The 25,542-nt window shown below is 30.7% G+C and overlaps 1 protein-coding gene across 1 annotated transcript in view; it reads left to right on the top strand.

The window, feature by feature from the left end:
* LOC121128203 (metabotropic glutamate receptor-like) overlaps positions 1-25,542 on the top strand; it is a 214,120-nt gene that overhangs the window by 70,585 nt on the left and 117,993 nt on the right. The window contains 4 exon segments of the mRNA XM_040723780.2: positions 1,504-1,617; positions 3,074-3,299; positions 3,370-3,445; positions 3,588-3,765. Of these exon segments, the coding sequence (XP_040579714.2) occupies positions 1,504-1,617; positions 3,074-3,299; positions 3,370-3,445; positions 3,588-3,765 (594 nt within the window).

Below are 25,542 nucleotides of genomic sequence, written 5' to 3'. Positions count from 1 at the left end.
GGACTTTTATATGTATATCTTGCAAATTTAGTCGAAGTTTAGTGTATTTTATAATCTATTTTTAAATAAGTCGATAATCAATTTTCATTTTGATTGCTTGGTTTCGTCTATTTGACAATGGAGCCGGTAAATTTATTTCCCTTCTCAAAATAGGATTTTTCGTAAGTACTTACTCGTCAGATTATTTCCATTTTGTCAACAGATTTGGAACATTACTTGTAAATAATTTTATACGAAAAGGATAATCCATCTTTCATTATCCTGATTAAAGTCTTATAAGACAGCCCAAGTTTCAAAATGATCTTCTTCAAATTCACTTCATCAAAATTGGTCCTATCATACCCATGGCATTTTCTTCCTTTTTAATCAATTAATCAAAGATGTTCTTGCCGATCATAACGTCTATCAAAAAGTAGTGAATTCAACATAAAAAAACTTAATATTGCGGACATGAAAGGATTTGGAATCTACTTACCTCAATATGTTGTATTTCAATGGTTTAAGGTCTGGGCACTGTTATGTGAAGTTGTTGTTTGAGGTCATTCAGAAGAATTCTACAACTCTCCATGGGGGGATTATTTATGCTTCTGAGTCAAAAATAACCTATCTTGTAAATACTTTTTGACTTCCACCAGCAGGCTTTTATAGAGTAAACAGTTTTTGTGTCTTAATTTTTGGGGTTTTGACTATTAACATTGGTGGGTTAGACTTAAAAGATTGTTGGGCATTATTTTTTCCTTACAACGATTTATCCTATGATCCAATGTAAACCACTAATAAACACGATATACTTATGTAAAAGAAAGGGGGGAAAATATGAAATTACTTTTCCCAACCTATTATTTGTTGCCAAATTCTCGTTTGAAAGATTACAAAAACAGTTTTTCATTAATTTGCTAAGCTTAATGATTTAAAATCTTTAAATCCTCCAAAAATACAATGAAAGAAGTGTTTTAAGACTTATATATTCACTATCCGGTAAAATAAGCATATTTTTGTATATCTCATTTATGACGTTTGATAACTTTAATAGTGAGTGAAAAAAAAATAGTTTTTTTTAATGAATGTTATTAAAAAATCTTACTAACTGTTCAGCTTAGATCGAATTTTTATCATTTAATAATTAAAATCGAAACCATATTTCTTCGCTGGGATGATTATTTGCTATAAAATATACTCTCAAAAATGTACTAAAATCGATTGTACACATACACAACTCTGAGACATAGAACACACTCAAAAAAGTATTTTGTTGTAAAATAAGATATTTAAAAAACTTTAAAGAGGATTTTTTTTATATGAGCTATAACAATTAAATAAGTTATTAAATATATTTGTTCAAGTGGAACTTTAACTTTTCAAATAGCAATTCATTCGTTGAAAAAGGAATTAAACTTTTTATATTTTTTTCATATATATATTTAAAGGACAAAAAGTCGAGTGATTTCCCTTTAAATAAATCATATTTTTAATAACTATTATGTATACTTTAATTTATTGCAGAGATATACGTATTGGAGTCAACATTTTGGACACATGTGGAAGAGATGCTTATGCTCTAAATCAATCACTTGAGTTCATTCGAACATCTCTAAATAGTTTTGATGATGTGAATAGGTATGTTTAATATATTAAAATATAGATGATATATGGATGAGGGACTAGTTAAATCGTAGGTAATTTGACGCACTCGTAGTTTCTAGCAAGTATCTACTTGTAGTAATTCAGCACTTTCATAAAACAACCCACTATTAGTGTTAAATTATATTTGCTCCTTATTGTTGGTGAGCTCACTCAATCTGGAACTGAGACATATTTTCTAAATTTACAACTTCAGTGTAATTTTTTTTATGTTCCTTTTTTTACATTAGTGTTTGAATCATAAAAGTAGTTGGTAGGGGGGAATAGACACATTGACACTTTCACTAGTTGCAACAACTTAATATATATCAAACCAGGGGAAAAAGAGATAATATATTATTATTAAAAATTGCAATATTTGTGTAACCTTAAATAATAAACTCGATGGAAATTATAACATCATTAATCAAATAATGTTTTTTAAATTTGAATTCAGTAACATTGAAAAACAATTATTATCTTGTATAACTATTTATCGATAATCGCTATTGTCTCAATGTACTCTATCAATAGCTTTCTGTTAGTGAAGGGGGGATGTATATACCCCAGGATTTATGAAATGTTTCTTATTCCTTTGAAACAAAATTTTATCAAAAATACTTTTTAGTATACTCCTAAAACATTAACTAGTGCGACAAACATGAATTTTGTTACAATTAGCCTACCTATGCCTGTTTCTTTTTTCTAGGATAAAACAGACATAGGAAAGATATGATTATAAATGGTGAATTATAAAGTATAGAAGAAAATGATAAACTTTACACAGTATATTTTTGCAAAATAATCAACAATTGTCAATTTGAAAGATGCTTTTTTTTTACAAAATTAGCTCCACACTATTGGGCAAAATACCCTGGGCAAATTCCTCGATTGCAGCAATAAAAAAAGGGGAGCCACGGGGCATCTCTGTCTGCAGCTCCTTTTAAGAAGAATTGAAACACTTTCAAGACCATCCAAGGTGATTGTAGATGTCCCATTTAATAACAGTGCCCTCAATTGGTTAAAAAAACGAGGGGGGCTGTAATTGTTTGACAGAATAAATTATTTGTCGATAATAAATAAACTGAAACAGTTTACTGAAATCAAGTGTAATAATAGTACTGAACCTATTATTCTAACTCAATGAATCTATCGAACATTGAATACTGCTTGATATATCAAAATTTTCCTGCTTTTCAAAAAGCCTTTCTGATGTACTTCCATTTTTTTGTTATAATCGCTATATTTCCATGGCAAAAACAAAACTCTCAAAATAGAATCAATACCTCAAAGAAGTTTATTTTATTAAATTTTTGATACCTTTTTTTACAAAATCATAGGTAAAAATTCTTAAATGGTTACTCTTTGCGATTTTCTATTTTTTCACAGATTTAATGCTGATGTTGTAATGCATAAGCAAATGAATTTTAATAATCCTGAATTATATTACTAGATACGAGTGTGTTATGAGTGGTGAAATGCCTAGAGCCAAATTCAATACAACTGGTCCAGTACTGGGCGTCATTGGTGGCTCTTATTCATCAGTCTCTATTCAAGTTGCAAATCTTTTACGCCTATTCTCCATACCTCAAATATCACCTGCCTCAACCGCAAAAGAATTAAGTGATAAATCTCGATATGAAATGTTTGCACGCACTGTTCCACCTGATACTTTTCAAGTATGTTTTCACAGATTTATCAACATTTTTTCATTAATATCTAACTTATTTAATATCTTTAAATTAATAGGCAATAGCATTAGTTGATATTGTTGTTAAATTCAACTGGAGTTATGTATCAACTGTTGCAAGTGAAGGTTCCTATGGTAAGGCGTTAACTTCTTTTATCTTTTTTAATGTATTTATATAAAAATATAAGTCAATTTTTTTATTTGTTTTACTTTATAAAATGTCAACCATTAGTGCACTTTTATATTTTTAAATTGAAGTGCATTTTTATATAAACAGGTGAATCTGGGATGGATGTGTTTCGACGTGAGGCATCTCATCGCAATATTTGCATTGCTGTTGCAGAAAAAGTACCTTCTTCATCCGATGAAAAAACATTCATTGAGGTTGTTCAGAATCTTTTAAAGAAACCTAATGCGAAAGCCATCGTCTTGTTTACAAGAGCAGAGGATGCCAGGTATTTATTATATACTTATGTATGAGATTAACCTTAAGAATGAAGTGAATGGATTTGACTAAAGTTATTTTTTCGTGACAAAACATAATAGAAAAACTTTTTTATCAAATAAATAGAAATATTCTTAAAGAATTACTTTTATAACTATAAGTAATATTTCTATGAATAGAAAACAAAGACAAAAATGTTCTTATATCTCCAACTTTGTTATTTTAATTTTTCAAGAACCAAACTTACGTTTTATATATTCATTTTATTTAAATCATGTCATATTTTTAATTGTCTTATTATTTGTTCGAGAAAATATTTAAAAAAAAAATAAAGTTTCAACTAAAGAATGCCAGTTATTTTAAACATTTTAAAATCATACAAACACGTTACAGTACGTTTCAATACAATAATAAAATCATATAAACACGCATAAATTGTAATAAAATATTCAAAACTGACCCCTAACCATTTTTAAAATCTCAGAATAGTCTTCTTTAATATTTTTCACCCACCTGTCAAGCTTAAAGCCGAATACCTTCATGGCTTAGATATAGAACTAAATTTTACAATCACAGCGTGATGATATATTTTGTCACTGGAAGCTGGTGTAAAAATTCATTTTTTCCCCTGCAGTCCTCGATGTGTTCCTTCAACAACTCTCCGAGAGCGGAATAAACAGGTTTTAAAACTATACACTCCCACAGAGTGTATGAGACGGTCTCTCTTTCTGGAATACAATATGTAAATTAGGTTTATGTGATAGATATCCGGATACTTCCAGTGTTCCCTATTACAACTCGATGCAAGAAACAATTCTCAGTTATTGTACAAAGATGAATTCTATTGCTCATAAATGTTTGAGCTGTGATTGTTCATTTCTTGACATCAGAGGTTGACAGTTCATAGTTATGCTTCTTGTATTTTAGCAAGTTTTTCATAAGCTGGAAGTCATAGGTAAGTCCATTAGAAATAGATGTAGTGCTCACGAACTAGATGGTCTAGAATAAAGCCAGGAACTTTATCATCTTCTTCAGCTTGAAGACAGTGTCCTGTCTGTATTTTATTTCTTTGGAAATCGTGAGCATTTTAATGCTGTTAGTGTTCCTTACCGTCAAGCAGCCTTGTTGAATGTCGACTGTCTTATCCCCATGGGTACGTTGAGGAGTACTATCAACAAGCCGAATGATACAGCTATTCCACCTCTTTGCTATGTGCCCATAGACTTGTATTCTCAAAGAAATTGCTCACGTGGAAATTGTGGTTGTCATTTTCTATTTCAAGCTTTTTTCAACTTGCCCAATAACTTTTGGCATTCCTTATCCAACTTTTCTCACATTTTATTCAAGTTGTTAAACATTGGATTGTCAAGATAATTTGCCTAGAACAGCCTTCTATGTACCTCCAGTTATTGCTTCTCAAATGTGATAACGGCAATTGAAGTAGAACAACTTTCTCTCTTTTTTTCTTCAATTAGCTTCGCTGTACCCATATTGATTACTCTGTTGCTCGCTATGGTATTTATGTTTCACCAAGAAAATCCCTTATAATTTTTTTATCACAGAGTAGTGTGAACTAATCTAGACTATTTTACTTGAAGCCATTTATCTAGCTTTGACATAAGATCCGCGACTCTTGTCTTCAATAAATCAGTTATAATAGCTGTAGTATGGCTGCCTCTTTACTGTTGAACGTGGAAAGTGTAATCGTATTGTACTTGGTTTTGATGAACATATTTGTGCTGTCTCAGTGTATTCTGAACCTCACTAGTACCAGAGGTTTCACTGTTCTCTGAGTTTCTATCACTTTAAATTTCTCCAACTTCTGCTACTATATTATTGACTTATGGAAACATTGTACCTTTTATTGGCTCTCAGAAGCTTTTCTCCGTCAATAATTATTTTCAAACCCTTCTAATTGAACTAATATATGTGTTATAAATTTGAGCATCAATTTCAGTAGAAAATATATATTATTATTTAATCATTTATTGATGTCTTCTCAGTAGACATGTGAATCAAAAGTAACAATTCTGAAATGAAATTATTTATCATATGATGTCAACCTTTCCATTCATAAAAAATATGACTGTTGGTCAATAAAAATTAGTTAAAATTTTCAAAAATATTACTTTGTTCACATCCATATTAAAAAAAAAATATATATATTAGCTTTCATTTGATACTATTTTCAATGTAATAGCACAAACTTCTTAGTAGGTAAAATGAAAACAATGGCATTATATCCCGAATTTTGCAAAATTTTTAAAATGACTTCAACAATAAAGCTAAATGCCCCTTGTGGCAGGCATATCCATTGTCCAAAATCAAAGTTATTTTATTAGTTAGTTAGTTTAGACCTTGGAAAATGAGAATTATATCATTTTGCATATGTTTGATGAAAAACGTCAAATTTAGGGAATCCTAATGCGAGATCCAAAATTTAGTTAGTTGTTTTATTTTCTGAAAAAAAGAAAAAAAAACATGTTTTTTTAAACATATTCAAAAATAATCCATAATTATTACAACACATTTTTTTTTGTAAACATACTCCATTTTTATTTAAGACACAAAGTTATAATATTATCGATTTAAAAACTCCACAGCACTGTAAAAAAATGTGTATTTATAGTCTTCTATAAATGAATTATATACTAGTTTTTTTTAAACAGTTTTCTTAAATTGTATGTTTTTCAAATTGTATCTAGGTGAAACATTAAACTCATATTGTTAAGATTACTTTAAAATAAAGATTATTATTTACTCGGTGTCTTTTATAAGCAAAAAGACTTACTTCCATTATTTTTTCCATGAATGTTTATCACCTTTGAAATCAATACAGTGCTTACAAGATGTTTGGAATCGAACATTTCCATTATTGTATATACATTTTTGACAATTACCTTTCTAGAACGTGGTACATCTTTAACATAAAAAATACCAGGACAGAATCAATGAAACCATAAATGACCATAAATAATTATCAGATTTTCTTGCTTGCATTTTCAACTTCACCGAAAAAAATTGTACCATATTGCGTATTTTGTCTTTGCCCGTGTTCATCTTTGACGTACACTCAAACAATACTGAGTCTAACAATACAATAACTTTATAATTGTATAGTTGTAACAACATCTATTGTAAAGCTATCACATTTGTATAACGTGAGATACACATTAATAAACTTATATAAATAAATAAAATGTTTTTTTTTTTAAATACATATATTATTTAAACGAGTATTTTTAGCATTTTAATTAATATTTACGAGTTCAAATGGTTGCAATAGCGAATAAATCAGACAACATTTGTATGATGTAGTTTTTATTATAGTTCATTTATATGTATTATGTAATTAAATATATATTATGTTTGAGCTTTCTTTTTATCCAGTTTACTAACTGTTTTATAAATTGGTTGTTGTACACTAAAATGTGTCTACGTATTCAAAGACAACAATTCTGCAGTGTAGAAATGAACTTTTAAGGATATCTTAGTATGAAATATGCTGAGCATGAATTAAGTCATTGTACCCACTAAGGGATAGCTAACACAAATTTAATGCATCTGCTCCCTGTAAAACTAAGAAGTTTGTATATTTTTTCCCCCCAAAATTTAGTGATATTCAGCCACCACTACTGTATTGTAAAAATCGGCATAACTTTTACCACATTTCCACCTGTGGTAAATTAAAAAAGCATATTTCCATAACCCCCTCCTCCCCCACCATTTCTTCCTTATTGACAACGGCAATAGTTCATGACTTTATTGTGGAGAATGTCAATTCTAGTCAAGATGCCAAGACCTGTTTCCAATTGTGTAAGGCTGCTCATTGTGACTATTCCCTCAGCATCAGTGAATTTTTTAGGCAGATATTAAGGCCGGAAAGGACCCTTTAGACTAACGGTTCCGAAATTTAAAGAGAACCATCAACAACAGAAAATGATAGAGGCATTGAAGAACTTTGTTGAAGGTGGCAGATGGAGAGAGAGTGAAATCATGTTTGCATTTAATTTGTTCTCTGGGACTTAAAAAGAATTATGAAGGATGATCTTGGTATTTCTAATTTTGCTGCAAGATGGTTTTCAAAACAATCGACCCCATTGTATGGAAAGAATTCAATTGCAATGGCTTATTTTGAGACAAGGACGCCTCTATTGTCCCTGGATGACACCAATGTACCTTTTTTTACCTTACATATGTATGCCAAGGGGCTCAAAGGGCACATCAAGTTCAAGCTGCAGGACAACTGGAAGATGTAGATGGTCATCAATTCGTTTGAAAACCAGTAGCTCATCTATCAACATTATATTCCACTTAAAACCAAGGTGAATTCACCTTATTTCTGCAGGGTAATATCTAGTTTAACGACATATTTTAGGGCCAAAAATCTGTCATGACATTTAAGAGGGGGTTCCTGTACATGTAGCAGTTACACTACAAGAAATGCTAAGAGTTAATCAATGTAAGGTCCATCAGATTGATTGATCATGCCACCAATTTACCAAATTTGTTGCTGACGGATTTCTTCTTATTCTGCAATACCAAAGGAGCTCTGGTGGGTACATCAATACTGGCAATAATGTAAAGACAGAGTGGGAGGCGGAGTGCAAAACCACCGCTATGGATGACTATACGACAGCTTTTAAGAAGTAAGTGGAGTGCAAGGGCTAGATTATCAAGGGAAATGGAGATTATATTGAAAAATAATTTGAAAAAAGTTTTTGTCAAAACCCATTAGTTTGGCTTCCATATGTTCGTTAATATTTTTGTTATATATCCCCTCGTAGAAAATGTGATCAAAATCAACATCTGTAATATATATTTGGTTGCATGATATCAAAAGAAAATTTGAAAGGCTTGCTCTCCAATATATTCATTTTATGATTATCCTTTACTCTACTGCATTAATACATGAACTTATTACATAAAAGATTAGACCATCAATCTAAATTTACAATGTATATATTTATTATGCACATATTCTTCAAATACATATACAATTTGTAATTGTGATAGATTAGAGGAATTAACTACCATAAGCTTTCATCAATATTACCATTGTATTTCTACAAACAAGAGAACAAACAAGCTCTATACATAGGGTTATAGGTCATCACCATAGATGAAATTAATACTGTCCAACGGTATTTTAAAAGGATAGAAACTGAAAATTAACGTGGTTACTCTGATGATTTGAAAAATGTTTGTGTGGAGAGGAGCTTAGCTTTCATGAAGTTTGATGAAATAAGCTGTGAGCAGCTATGAAATTAAAGAAACAAACACAAACCTTACTCTGTATCTGGCAATGAGAAAGGCAGGCATTACTCTGATGTCGATCCTCAATTCTACTCTAAGTCTATTATGGAAATACACGCATCAACCGTTTTTCCTTTTTTACTTACACAGATCCCTTCTTTGCTTACCTTTATTACTCTTCCACTAATCTTTGGTGTTAATGTATGTCTTTTACTCACTACTGATTATATTTATTCTCTCTTCAAGAATAAAATAATACTCGTCTGAGAAGTCGTTATGAGTATTTCAAAAACAAAGAGATGACGTCAGTTGGTCAACTCGCTCAAGTGACATCGTTTTGAGGAATTTCATACTTTCCCTAATAAAAATAGTTAAATAATTCTGTAATTATTAAAGTGGTCGACAAATTAATTTATTTAACATGAAAGATGAAAGTCTTAGACACATGTCTATTTAATATGACCGCCCATGTTCTCCACTACCAACTCCTACCTAGTTGGGAAACTTACTGCATGACTTGGTGATGAAGCTCTGATCGAGGTTGGCTCAGGCATTCTTGAGGGAAGACTTCAGATGGTCCTTGGACTTGTATTGGACTCCCGACAGCATCCCCTTTAAACGACCAAACACTACAAAGTCAAGCGGCGAACATCAAGCGAGTGAGGCCTTTTTCTTAAGCTTGTTGTGAAGAATCTTCGACTTTGCGAGGCGTTTTTTCTATTCTACAGCCTTGAGGGCTTGACAAGGGGTTCCCTTGTCGACCTAAAGGGCAAGATCTTTCTCAACTAGCTGGTCCATGGTCCTTCTGCTGACGTTGAACTCCCTGGAGAGGCAGCTGACGGTGGCCTTGCCTCTCTTGTCCTCGATATACTTTTTCTGGCAGTAACCATTTCGGCCTTCCTTCGAGGCCTTGACTTAAATCTTGTGGTCGCCCCAGGAGTCCCTTTGGATACCACGCTGTAAATGATGTTGTGGCTGCAGTTCAGAACTTTGGCAATTTCAGTGGGAGTTTTTCCTCAAGCGGAAAGTTCCAAAATTGCAACTCGACGTATCTCCATATTATTGGCTGTTGTTTCACTGTTTCTATTTAGATTTTGCTCGAGTTTTGTTTATAACTAGTCAAGACCCTTGCCTCGAAGTATAAGCCGGTTTCAACTCAATAAAATCACGAATATGTGCATGCCGTAAAATTTAAAGGAGTGTTCAGTTTTAGAAACGCACACCTGTATATTGCACTAGAAACTGCTTCCAGAAAATTTATATGAGAAGCCTTTTGCAACAGCCTTGCTGTGAAATACCCTTCCGCTCTAGTGCAGAAAAGAAAGAAGAGAAGGAAAAGAGTAGCCTCATGAGTAATTTTGAAAGTCCCTTCAGCAATTCTCACCAGAAGTGGCTTAGGTACAGGCTGGCAGCATTCTCACTTTTTACCAATAAATCGAGAGCAATTCCGGAGGATGGAAAATGTTCATTCTGTAAGAAGGAGATAGAGACAACATCTCATATTTTTAGTTTTGCCCAATGGTTTTACCCATGTTGGATGTGGAATGTTGGCTTATCGCCACTTATCCATCATATAAGGAGTGTTTCAAATTATAGAACATTGTTTATCAGGTCCAGGAAGTATTCTACGCGGTGAAGCATACGAATGCAATTATTCAACACAGAATCCGAAGCTGCGTGTCCATCTTAATCAATATCATACACTCCTCCTTCTCAGGTGGAGTCACACCACTAGCAACAAAATATTTCTTTTTTAATCACACTTTTGACAAATGGCGTCCTTCCCAGCTTAGGAAAATAAAAAATAAACATTAATTCAGGTAGCAACTACAAATGCATCTCCCTCATTCCTTCTCATATTTTTTTCATGCATGATCATAAGCATAGTTGGTATTTCGAAAAAAAATAACAAGTTAATATTGACCAATTAAGATGTCTCATATTAAAGCAGCTTAGTTGTCAAGACGTTTTACATAATTAGGTGCGAGCAGCTTCGTTTTGTACTCTTTATCCAAAAAGCAATTAAGCTTATAACTTCTTAACAAATTATTTTTTGTTATAATCTCTCATTTACATGCACACACATAAATAAAAACACTTTTTTCCTAAATCCTCCCTCGTCAAAAATGAAAAATAACTATAAAGCTTTTAATAAAAATGAACACTGTTCAGTTTGGCAACAACAACAAAATTATTTTTTTAATTTACAATCCTAGATGTGGATATCAATAAAATTTAAAAAAAGTAAATTTAATTTTTTTATTGCTCCTGGTAAAAACTCCTGATTTCCAATCATTTTGGAAAGTGTTTTTGATTATAACTAAACCTTTGTTACTTTCCTTCAATTTTAACCTGATTACTTTCATTTTTTTTTTTTGAAAGCAAAAAATTAGAATGTATAATTTATGTATTTCTCATAATTTGCATAAATTTACCAATTTAAAGAATGAACCAATACGTACGTTCTTATATTAATGATGTTATTAAAATTCCGAACAATATTAACATCAAAACAGTTTGGTAGGATATCAAGAATCAACATAAGATGTATAATTATTTTCTTAAAATTTTCTAGAATCGACAACATTCCCAAATTACAAAATTTTGTGTTAAGATGATAGGCATCGTGATTGTTGCACTAAAAAAAATTACCTTTATAGGGCAAACTCAATCCATTTCAAATATATGTTTAGAACCGTGAAATTAATGTTTACATTGCTTTTTTACCATATATTTCTTTACGGACTATAGCCTTGCTACAATGTTTATTCCATGCATATATTAAACCCTTATTGTTTATATCTCATTGATGAAAAATTAACAGAATTTATGTTCTTGTTTTTTCCCTTAAATAAATTGAATAAATTTGTAGTATACATTTTGTACTAGAATTGAGTAAAAGACAGGGATGATTATTTTCAAATTATTTCATTACCATAACTACTCAATGTTACAGAATTATCTTCTATTCAGGGATGAACATATTAATCAGCTGCTTTGCCGATAAATTAGTAATCATCAAATTAATTAAGTTTAAAGTAACTACCAACTACAAAAACATTCCCATAATTATTGAGTTTTTTATAACTCAATAAGAGGGGCCTTTATTAGATTTAATGACAATTCTTTGAGCCGAACTCTTCTTTCTTGTTAAACTTGCTCCTTTGAATATTTTACACATGTGCTCCTATGACTTCAATGCAGAGGTTCTCAGTACTTTTATTTTGACATTATTTGTTATTGCAGAAAGAGGTACATTAAAAATTCGCTGAAAAATGAAAAGTAATGCCACATTAATTTAAAAGAAAACCAAAAATAATAGATTTTTAATCCATTTTGATAATTTATATTTTTGTTACTTTTTGACAGCCCTATTATAGAAATTCCTCTCAGGAGAAAAAAAAATTATCTCAACAGTAACAATGTAGTTAAATGATGTACGCTTATAGCTCGCAGAAAATGTTGATAGATAACAACATACCCAAACGATTTATTTTATTTTGTCGAGCAATACAAATACACGGCGTACTTCTACACTTAATAAGAGCATAAAATAACTCTGATTTGAAAACTGACAAAATCTGAAACTTATCCATTTTTATTGATGCATCGGTAGATAATATATACATATTACAACTAGCAATATTTGACCGATTTTTTGACGTTGACAGTTCATCCATGCGAGAAGAATTTTCCACGATGTTGCAATTACAAGGAACTGCAACGAATGAATATATTTCTAGAAAAATAAAAAATTTCTTAATAAACTTTCAATTCTTACGACGAAAATAAGTTACGGATAGTGCACTATCAAGGAGTGAGAATGAAGACAGTTTATCTTGACTTACTTTCATACACAAGGACAGCAGATGGTCTATTGAAATATAAACAATTATTAATTCAACAATAAACGAAGGTTGAAAGATTGAAATTGGTTCATATTTCGATAAATTAAAGCATAAACAATTCTTTACAAAACAAAACAGATCTGAGTTCTTTAGCTTATGTGCAAGTGGAGAATGTACTTTTAAACTTTATAGAGATATTTTCGTTTGTGCACTCCAAGCAGTTTCTAGGACTATCGTCCACGCCATCTGGAAGTCCCCAACGTTTTAAGAAAAAGAGGGGGATGTCAAAAGAACCAAAGTGGACGTGGATAAGTTAAAGAAAACAGCCCAGGTCAATCTTGTGAAGTCCATGAGGGTCTAAACAAGATATCCTTTGGTTTCATACCAGACAGACTGCCTAGAGAGCTATAAAAAAATGGGTGGAAAGAACCTTGTGAGGGTGGAGAGCCACTTTTGACACCAGGAATAAAAAACACATCTCTTCCGTTGCAATACTCTTTTGAATAAGTATTTTCAACTCTTTTTCGAAACATTTGGGCCCTCTACAGCTCTGATACCAGCCTTTTTGACTACTACTTTTGGGTGTATGTCAAGGAGAACCCCTGCAGTGTATGTCACCTTGGCCAGTAAAAGAAACTGTCAGCATGCACTGGGACACCATAACAGAGGACTACATCCGTGGAGGGTGCCATACCTTCTGCCTCCACTTGTATGCCATCGTTGCTGTTAAGTGAAGCAACATTAGTTAGTAAGAGAGCTCAGACACATATCTATATTTAATATTTATTTTGTTCAAATTCAATTGTTACTTAGTAAATTATATTTTGTTGAAGTTCAAAGTGTTCTGATATACATGGATCATAGTATCAGTATCATAGTGGTATATATATATATGTATAAGTTACATGTATATGTTATAGTTATTTAAGATACTTCTTACCAAGTTTAGAATAGAAAAAGATGTGTAATACACGCGTACCCTGGTAGAAGTCTCTCGTATTTATTCTGTGGTTATTCTAAGAATATATCCATGATAGGATCGGATAACCCATGTGGCAGTTGGCAGTTCTAATTTAACTCAGTAGATTTTAATAAAAAGAAGAAAAGTCCTAGGCAACGTGAGACCTGAGGTACGAAAAAACTCGTAGGTGAAGATAGACTCGTCTCCTTATTCCAAAGATTACCAAAATAGATCAAATATCTCAATTAATTAATCTTTGAATATAACCTTAGGTACGCCAATAATATTTTTTGAAACACAAATAAAGAACATCGAAAAACTCATCGAAGACTTAGCTGTTGAGGACGGTTTAGTATTGAAAGTAACACGAACGTTTTGTTCCAAAAAATCATCGTTGCTAAACTACATTTGTCGCACCAAGGAATGACAGATACCAAAAGAAGAGCGAGAGAGTCAATATTCTGGCCTGGAACGAACAATGAAATTGATATGCCTATTGAAAACTGTGAAACTTGTTAAAGAAAAGCGCCTTGACAATGCCAATAGAAATTTAAATCCTGATGACATAATACAACTAAATATTTGAGTCCATGTCTACAAATTTGTTTATTTTAAACGGAAAGTCTTACCTGGTATGTGTGGATGCTTTCATTATCAAAATACACTGTCATATAAAAAAGACCCGAAGAATCAGAGATCAGATCAAGGTGCAGTCTTCTCATCCAATATTTTCCAAGAGTTCTTTCAAAAAATGGCATCGTTTGGTCTCCATCAAGTCCTTATAATCCTCAAAGTAACGGAATGTCCGAAGCAGCAGAAAAAATATGAAGAACATCCTTAATCAATGTGGGACAAAAACAATCGATTCGGAAGAGCTTATAGATGGGCTAATAGAGTATAGAAATACATCCCACGAGTACAGATACTCTCCCAAACAAGTAGTTCATAGACAGAGCCTAAGATTATAAATTTGACCAGAAAGTAGTGCATTGAAGAAATCAGTTCATGACATTCCAAATATATTGCATAACATCCTCAATAAATCCAAATTCTATTACGACACCAGTACTAAGGATTTATGTACATTGGATACTGGTAGTCGAGTTCGAATACAGAATCCTGCAACAAAATTATGAGAATAATTGGAAAGGATTATTAAAAGACAAAATCGAACTTACCAAATACGTCTAGAAAATTGTCGTATTTATGTGAGGAATAGGAAGTTCCTAAAAATCATAAAGAAAGATGAAACATTCGTCAAATCATATCGAATCCCACAAGAGAAGAAGACTCCGAAAGAACCCGAAAAAGAAAGTCGTGTTCCAACTTAGTTAATTTATTATGAGTATTTATTGTTTGTATAATAAATTAAGTGTAAACGCGCGATGCAGGGGAAGAAGACAAAAAGGAAAAACGATATTGGATCGCACATACGGACATGTTAATATTTGTTTTTTATTTGAAGGGAAGAGGTATTCCTATATAGTTATTGTTATTTAAGATACTTCTTACCAAGTTTAGAATAGAAATAGATTTGTATTTTGCGCATACCTTGGTGGAAATCTCTCGTATTTATTCTGATTATTCTAAAAATATATCCGTGATAGGATCGGATAAGACAAATAGTATTATTCACAATAATTAGAAATAAATACGATGAAATAATGAAGAGAGTTTTTAATATTTTGAGCTATCAAAATAGGAAGTTTTTTCTTCAGCATCGTGAATTTAAAGCATGGTTTATGGAAAATGAGGTCAACCATGTTAATGCTCCATAACAAAATGTCGTCAGTTTTTACGCAACGGATCACAAAAATTCGCTTGATATATAGTGCCAAGTATTTTTGCTTTATCGTAAATTCATTAGCAAATTACAGTCATTAGAGTTATAATATAATTATAAAGATATAAAACCACTCTTTTCTTATTTTTTAACATTAATTGTAAAAGAATATTAGATAATTACAATTAACTTTTCATTCATAATTAATTTTTTGCTTATTAATTATGCCAAAGTTTATAATTTTTTTATTTAGATGATTCTCGGAAATTTGGAATATAATCAAAAAACTACCTAACTATTTTTTATAACGAAATGAAAGTCCTAAAAGTAACTAAATATAAACAGTAATTAATTAAAGTATCCGTAAATTCCGAACTAAAATTATGTTCGAAATGTGGAATTACTCAAGTTTCTTCGATTATTGTATATATTTCCGATCAGTGTTTGATTGTTTATTATAAATAATAATTGCAAAATAATTTGCTAGATTTTGATCTTGTAATTGGACAATCTATAAAATGTTTGAATGTCAAACATTTCATTATTAATGATTGATGGTGACATTCAACATACTCTTTTGAATTTTATTACAATTGTCTGGAAAACAAAAGAAGGATTTAATTTTTACAATTCTATATGATTTTTATCCATTGATAACCTCGTAGTGGCTTAAATAGATAAAAAAACTACACAATTTTTTTAAACTCAAATGTTGAAAATCCAAAGAGATATCTAAAATATTTGTCTTCCAAATTATTACCTGTAATAGATGATTTGTTTTTAAAAATTAATTGGTTTAACACGCTACAAACCATCTAGTTTTTAAATCGCTTTATTTAAATTCTGTTTGAATGAAGTTTGGTAATTTAGGTTTCTGCGCAATAATACAAATAAGACAATTATATTCCGTGCTTGAAGGTATTTTTCTATTTCAAATTCCATGAAAAAGGAGAAATCTTGCTAATGTACATATATTATATATTTTTATGAGATAAAAATAATAAAGCAGCCTAATCTGTGTTGGGGAAATATCCAAATATATGTGTAGTAAATATGGACTTTTACAAGTGGACAGATAGACATATAGCAAAAAATAAAAGTAATGCGAATCTTTTCTCTTGTTGACCAATTATTAAATATTTTCAAGTTTAAATTTAAATAAGAAAATTTCTTGTTTTATAAATTTTGTTGTAACGCTACAAAAGTCGTAAAATTTCAAAACTTTGGAGCCCTTAAGCTACTTCTAAATAATTTTTTCAAAACTTTTCAGAATTTATATATGGTGTGTTTTCCTAAAATAAAAAATTTGCCACCCTCCCAATTTAATATTTCTCAAAATTAAAAAATAAGCTCCCCCTTTAGTGATTAAGTTTTACTTGCCATTCTGATTAAAGACGATTCTTAATGTTTTCTAAGTGTTCATGAACATTTTATCCCGTAAAGTGATTTTTATTATATCATCAATATTTTAGTCCTGATTTGAATTATAAATCATTTAATTCTGATGAATTTGAACAGCATTAAGAGCAAGTGTTTACTTTTGTGCCGTGATTATGTAGCTTCATCTTCATATTTTATCATTTTACTCAAAATATAGAGGTCAATCAAAAGGATTGGCTGGAATTGACAATTAAAGAAGTAGATTGTCTTTCAATTTTTCCAATAGTGACATGTATTTTTAGACTTATATTTAATATAATCTTTTCTACTTTTACTAAAATTAAATTAGCACTTAAAATTAAAAATAAATAATCCCTATTTGAAAATAATAATCGCAGACTGCAAGAATGGCTTGCGGGGTGGCAAACTATCTGCAATTGAGTTTCAGCTAGGCCTCTGCTCATTGTCAGAGTCCTAATAAGGATCAAAATTTGTGTGTCAGATTCTGCAGACCTGTGAATACTATAATCCAGGGGGCTCAGATTGGCAAATTGGGAAGGCCAAGAGTTGAACAAGAGCTAATTGAATAGGAATTTAACAAAATCCAGACGCTTTTTCACCATCTCTTCTGTAAGGCATGTTACTTTTTGGCCTCATGCAGAGACACCAACAACCTTAGAAATACGCCTTGATGTGTGGGTTTTATGTTCCAACAAGCCTATGCTCTGGATAGAGATGTTCTTTTTTTTAAATATTGAACCTCGTCATGTGACAAAAAATTATTGAAAACTAAAGCAGACCGAGGAGAGAGAGAAGGAAGGGGTGGAGAAGACTTTAGTATATGTAAAACTATTTATTGACAATTTACCTGACTCCCTCCCAATATATTTATTTGGGACAATATTACACAGTACACTCCAAATAATAGATATATAAAACGGCTTAAATATAAAGTACATATAGTACATAAAGTAATGAATATATCATAGATATTTGTTTAAAAAAATAGAAATTAAATGTTTTTCCTCTAAGAATAAGTCATGTTTTTAAGATTATTTTAAAATAAGGATTCTTTTCTCAATGTCTTATGTTTAAACAAGTATTTCTAGAATTTTAATTCATATTTTCTAGTGTAAAATTGATGAAATTGTAAAATAAATTTTACCAAATTGAAATGACGTAATAATTAATATCGTTTAACTGTGTATTATATAAATAAATACGTTTTATTTTTTGGGATTATTTTTTATCATTTTCTCTAATCACGGTATCAAAATGATATTTCCTAACAGAAGGTTACTTTAAAGGAAGTAACACCGAAATTGGACTCAAATTAGAATTCAGGATTGACATTGCAGTAATAACTCCTCTCACTATCTTTTTTAGATAAGGAGGGGGATTTGTGTCTTATTTTCTTCTTCTCATGTTCCTTTTCTCCGAAACATTCTTCAAATTGTTTCAAATAATTAGAATCTATTACATGAATACATTTTATTATTGTTTTCTGTCATTAAGATGGATGTTTTTTAAACCAATATCAACATGGAAATGCTTCCATTTCTGTTTTCCAAATAATGACATTTTTGAGGATTGTTTGGATCATTTTTAAGTAAACATTAGCAAACAGATACATGACGGTATATATTTTTGTAGAATAAATTTATTATTGAAAAGTATATGATGTATACTTTTATTAGATATGTCACCCGCACATTGAAACACGTTACGTAATTGTTGAAAAAAAAGTTGTTCATGTAGGTTATCTAACTTTTTTTAATACTTTCTTATATATATAAAAACATAGAAATGTATGTTAAGTAGTTACACTAAATGCACTTTCTAACAAAATAAAAAAATTCTTACTTTTGTTTAACTTATTTGTTGTAGAATTTGATCCCCTGATTATAAAAATAGTCTTATTTATTCTTTTTTGGTTTCATGGCATTTAGAAAATGCCTTAAAAAATGGTTTCCCCACCCTTCCACCCACTTTTTTATTAGCTCTCTGAAAAGTTTTTTAAAATCCTGAGATCTCTTACTTCGGACCTCATGGGCTTGTGGGGATTGGCCTAGGCCCTTCTTTTTGACCAACGTTTCGGTAGACGGTGGTATTTGAGACACACAACTACTTGGAGTGCGTGAATAAAAATTATTCCATCAAGTTCAAGTGTCACTTTATTGTCTTGTACTTACGTTAGAGAGCTCAAATTTGTTTTGTTGGTCAAAAAAGATCGGGTTTTCTATGTATAGGACCTAAAATTTAAACAAAAATGTACAACTTTTATTTTAGTCTGCAGTAAATTACAGCTTATGTCAATCTATCAAAACGAATAATTCAGTTAGATTAAAAAAATTATTTTGATATTTATTTCTTTAATTAATAATCAATTTATAATCGTAATATCATCAACATAATATTTTTATTAAAACAAATGTAGTTTTATATCTTCAGTTATAATTTTTTGATAAAACTTTGCCTCATAAATTTTTTAAGTTTCAAAATGTGTATTATCAATGTAAATTAAAAACAAGTCTTATTTTAATAAATTGCAAAACAAATTTTTTGGATTTTCATGTTCAATTCTTTTGAAATATTTTTCTAAATATATTTTTCATGAATATGTACTTCTACCAATTGATGAATTAACCAGACGTACGTTTTTTTTTTTTTTGAAAAGTATAGATGTGTTTTTCTTTACTTTAGTGAATTGCTTTCATACAGAAGATAAACTATATTCAGGGCCCTACGAAGCCAATATCCTGAGGTATAGGAGTAGGATATAGGATATTGTATTATTCATAAAGAAGACAAGCTCCCCTTTTTCTTTATTTTTTATCTATTCTTTCTTTCCCCTTCTCGTACTCAGTAGGTCTTGACACGTACTCGTGTTTTTCTTTTCTTCTCTTCTGTCTTAAATTTTTACCTGTGCTTAATCATCTCTTGTACAACTATTATCTTCATTCTATGGAATCAAAACCTACAGACTGCTCTCCTGCGAAGGACTGACATGAAGTAATATACAAAGCGACTGAGATAGAAGAAGCGACGCAGGGACTGAGTAGTGGAAAGAATAAAGAATTAGAAGAAATAAGTAAATACGATGTATCCCGTCTTGCGAACACGGAAAATGTTAAAAAAATTGTTAAAATATCTTATTCATATACCCCAAATAAGTCTAACGTTGGATTAAAAAATAAATACTTACCCTACCCGGAGCAATATTTTTATCGTTTGGAACGATATCAAAGGAACAACTGTTACGGGGTTTATCCAAGATGTTCGCCCATACATAAAGGTATTAGTAGGACTACTTCTAAAAGAAGATTAAATATTAAGAATCAACGACTTTAACAGTGGCGCAGGGCTCATTATCATCACCTTGAAAGCAACGATAAACGTCTTACTTAGATTCTAGCACATTCAAGGACCGGCGAAAATTGAAGAATATATATTCTATAATTATATAAGCATCCTTAATAAACTACGTGTAATTAAAGATATAATTGAACTTGGACTGTAGTTGGAAAAATCGAACCTGTGTCACACTATGTGATACCTCTGATACCCAAATACAAAGAAAAGAGTAGCTTACTAAAAGATTCAATAAATTTATTTCTGGGCGACTAAAGTTTAAAATAAAACCTTTTAGGAAGCTCCCTTCAATTGTACCTGTTTGGGGAGAAAAGTAGAGTTGCTGCTCTAACCTTAATAAAACAACATTCGAAGAATATGTAACCGAATTTAGATGGAAGATTGGTCTTTCTATAAGAATTGAAAGTGTAATCGATTGTGATCTTCTAGAAGAAAAAGAAGACATTGACAAAGCAAGAGAGGAAGCGAACGCCGCTCGTTTGGTCGAAAGTAACAAAGCCCAAAAAGAAGAAGAAGTGCATCCACTAACTGGATGAGGATTGTCACCAGTTGAAAATCAAAAATGAGAAGAACAAAATTATTACTCGACTCAACAACAGGGAACACATAGAGTACCTCAAAGTTCTACTATTCCAATCTCACCTACTGCTGACCAAAAGACTGAAAATTAAAAAATATTCCAGTCAGGAACGACTGGAAAATGGTATTACAGAAGGAACCTGAAGGCCCAACAAAGAAAACCCCAAATTACAAAATAAACATGTGAAGAGATCCTTCTATCTCCTCGGGAAATCTTTTTGAAGAAAAAATCGAGAGAAAACAATACACAAGAAAAATATAATGCAGTCATCAATTTTATCCTACAATATCAACTCTGGGCCTTGTCCAAAAAGGGCAAAAAACAAATTACAATATGTAAACTTCTGAGTCCAGACATAATTTCTATAATATGTTTCCATGTTCTCATGTTGCATTCATTTCTAAAGCTTCTAAGCCTGATTCACAACTTTCAAGTAAGGGAGAAACTTAAACCCATTATCAAGGTGTCAGCCCCAGACTACGTGGTAATCGGGATTGACTTTCTTTCTCATCGCACAGATCTGTTTGTTATATGTAGTCTCAACTAAGATACTAATGATTATTTCTCAGAGACATTGATTACCCACTCATCCATCGAGAGACAGATTGTCGGCATGGGCAACTTAAATGTCATAAGAAACTTTAAAAGGGAAGCCAGCAATTACGACGGATCATCTAATAAAAAAGCGCAACAAATTTAGAAAAAGTGATAAAAGATTCTTATCTATAAGTTCGGGTCCTACAATTCAATCAGTTAACCCCAAAAAGGACTTGCTAATGTAACACAAAGTCCTCAATGCGAATTAAAGGACGACTTGACAATATTTTGGTTTTTCCATCTTTTGCAATCTATCGCCAATTGTACAGCTGTGGTATTCCTCCATCATTCATCAATATAATATCTTGTGTCCTTCGATACTCTTTCTCAAGACTTGATTTACTGAATGTGAAGGGGAAGTTTTGAATAGAAAGGGGATGAAAACAAGGTGATCATCTCGCTTATTCATTGTTTTTGATTGCAATTAACAATCTCTATTGCAGAATCGATTCGAATCATCTCGTGAAAGGCCAAAAATTAACGACAAATTAATTAAAAATTTTTACATGCAGATGATCTCACAATTTTTACAACAGGATCACAAAGTTATATACAAATCTCGTTAAAAAATGTCATAGATGAACTTGCTGAATTTGAACGGGCATCAAGACTGAAATTAAATATAACTAAAACAGAATTAGTCACCTCTCTAAAAAGCAAGCTTGAAACGTCATTTCCCAACTTTTGGCACGCATCTTCAAGTACTCTCCTTGGCGTTGTGGTCTCGTTGATATCCCAAGAGCACACTATTAAAGAGAATTACAAAAAATTGGGAAGATGATGACAAAGAAAGTCAACAGATATAGTTCGTGGAATATTACAAATTATAAAAACTCCGAATCTAGGACAAATTGGTATTTCCCAAAATTGTCCATCTCTTGATGTACACACCATTTTCCAAAAAAAACAAAAAACATACATCATAATATACTATTCCAAGATATACCTTGTCTGGGGAGAAAAGCGACAGTTTATCTCCAACGACCGCCTCATTACCTTACTCAATAGCTGGGGGCTGGATTAAGTCGATACATAAATATTTTGGAAAATATTTAACCTTAACAGGCTAGAAAGACTCATGAAAAGCGAAAACTTTTGGGCAAAAAGAATCAAATACGTGTTCAATAGATCAACTAGATATGAGTTCTCTGACATAATATTTTCTGGACAGAACAAAGCTTTTAAAATAATAAAGACCTTGGGTAATTCTGGTATAGAATGCTAGTTTCTCAGTCGTTGGTACTTTAATTGCCTTAGGTGCTGATGAACCACTCAACTTAAACCCATGTGAACTTCATGAGACGAGTTGAAAAGATTTTCAGGAAATATTACAAACTGGATTCTTCACGCAAAGGTTACTTCCATGATCCGTGTTTCTAATTTCTTACAACAAGATCCGCCAATCCCCTTCTTTACAAGAACTTTTTCAGTGGAAAGGAAAAAAATCATGATCGAAATAAAAATAAAATTACAATTAAGCTTTTTGATGGCAAAACGCTGGAAGAAACTTAATATGGAAGTAGAAGTAATCAATCCAGAAGTAATACACTCAACCCCCTTTATAACATGGTCACAGAAGGGGTTTAGGTTCAGTCGGGTGACATCCTCGATATACACCAGCAAGTCAAATAAAGCGGAACGTGAATGTTTTTTCTATAAAGAAGCAGTTAAATCTTCGTTCCACTTATTTCATTTATATGGTCAAGTTATACCTTTATTGTTGATGGTAGATAATATAAATACCAATAGGTTTATCATAAATCTAAAGGCGTCATTGCCCTTAAAATGGGAGGAGAGAACGAGTTTAAAGTCGATACAATAGTTGCAAAGACACCCACGATTATTTACCGTTGTAGAACAAAAATGACTTCTTTTCCTACAGTTCTAAACAAAACAATCGCAAGATACATAGAAACAATGGGCTTTTACACCAGATATATTTTACATTTTATTTTTTAAACGGGATTGATTCCCTATCCTTTTAATAAATTTAAAACTTTTGAAGTTTTTTTCAAATAACTTGAAAAAACTCTGTTTTTTATTGATTTGTTTTGATAATTTAAATTATTGATCTTTAGTGGGAATTTTTTACATGTGAAAGGATAATAAAAAAAATTTACTACTCCTTATTTTTTTAATAAATTACACAAATTGTTATACAAAAATAATCTAAGTTATAAATTTAGTAGTATATTAAAATAAAAATAAAACAAATTTCTTAATGAATTTGTTTCGATTAGGTCGTTATTTATTTATTTTAATAGCAAAGTAACTTATTAGAAACGAAATTTATTGGCATTTTATTTATAAAAGAGTACTAGTCTAGTAAAATAGTAATATTTATTTTATTTAACCTTATCAAAGCTGTAAAAATCAATGAAGGTTTATATCGATTACACTATGCAACAAAATGAAGGTCTTGGAGTGTCTGCAGGCTGAAACATTGTGTTATTTATCCATTCATATGCATGTATTTTATTTAAATACTGCATAATTTATAATAGTGATACTTAAAAAATGAATAGTCTATTTCCAAAATATAAGATATCTTGTAAATTTAAATTATGTTCACGTCAGATATTCAAAAAATATAAATAGCATAGAAAATTTTCAAATGATTGGTGGCCATTTAAAACAGTATATATACAAAATTTCTATCAAAGATTGATATTTTTGGTTCTCAAATCTTTTTTAAATTATAAAATAACGTATTCCCAATTTTATTTGGTAAAATCATATCTATATTAGATATTAACAAATTATATATAACAATATTTTCTTGTTAAACTACCATAATTAGTAAATATAGAGTTTTGAAAAAAAAAAATTGAACCATATTTTAAAAGTGTAGCTTGTTGTTGATATTTGATTTCACATATTGTGTAAAATCCAAATAAGAAAAATTATATAAAACTAAAAATCGTTGAAATACAAAATAATAGGTGTAGAAAAAGAAACTATTTTTACAATTGATGGTTTTACTAATATGTATCTTGCACTAAAAAAGCATACTTGAAAGTTTTATATTTTTTGAGTGCCATATGGAATATGTAAATAAAATAATAGAATTTATCGAGCCTGACCGTCATGTAACCACTGTTTTGATTGTCAAGGAGATAAAAATCGATGGAAAAAGATTAAAAATAATAGTTTTATTTGTACTTTATCTTATATGCTTTTCAAAACACAAGACATATTCGAAACCATTTAAATAAAATGATATTTATAAATGTTTTTCACAAATAAAATTTCATCATTTATCATGTGTATTATACTTTGATATGTAGAACACGTAAATTGATGGGGTGAGACTTTTTGTGATAATTTATTACTGTCGGTATTAAAGTAACTAACTATATAATCAAAAAAATAATAAAAAAATGAGTTTTTTCTCACACTCGAAAAGTTATACGACATATTTTTGGTATAAAGTGCATTTGTTTGTTATAAAGAGACACATCTTTTGGATATAACTCACTTAAGCTGAAAAATTGATGCCTAAGAGTTTATCCATTTATTATCTAAAAAAATATCTATATATATAATGCAGACAAAATCCCAGCGGGTTAACTTTTGAGGATAATAATATGGAGGACATATATTATCTTGAGATGTTTTTTTTTTAAATGTGTTATTAAAGTATATACTTTTATCATTGTTTTGTTTTTTAAAACTTAGTATTTAATAAAAATTTCTACGTATTACATTTGAAATATAAGAGCTAGAGTTTAAAAATAGGTCATTTTCTAAATGTATTGTTAATTTAATCAGGGTATCACTAATCAATAAATTTTAACCGTAATTTGCTCACTACTCTGTTAGTAAATCATTTGAAACTGTTAAAACCCCAAATTTGCCCAAAAGGTAACAAAATGTTTCCGATAAAATAAGACAGTTTAAGTTTTTAGTTTCATAACATGGCTTCACTTTCCGTTTATTGCGCAAAATTGCCTTCGATAAGTCCATCTATCCATGTTTTACGGTGGTAGAGGATTACTTAGACTTAGGAA

This window comes from Lepeophtheirus salmonis, chromosome 13 (genome assembly GCF_016086655.4).
Source record: "Lepeophtheirus salmonis chromosome 13, UVic_Lsal_1.4, whole genome shotgun sequence".
NCBI classification, from domain to species: Eukaryota; Metazoa; Arthropoda; class Copepoda; order Siphonostomatoida; family Caligidae; genus Lepeophtheirus; species Lepeophtheirus salmonis.
Note: the sequence above shows the minus strand (reverse complement) of the source record. Positions and strands in the feature narration are given on the sequence as shown.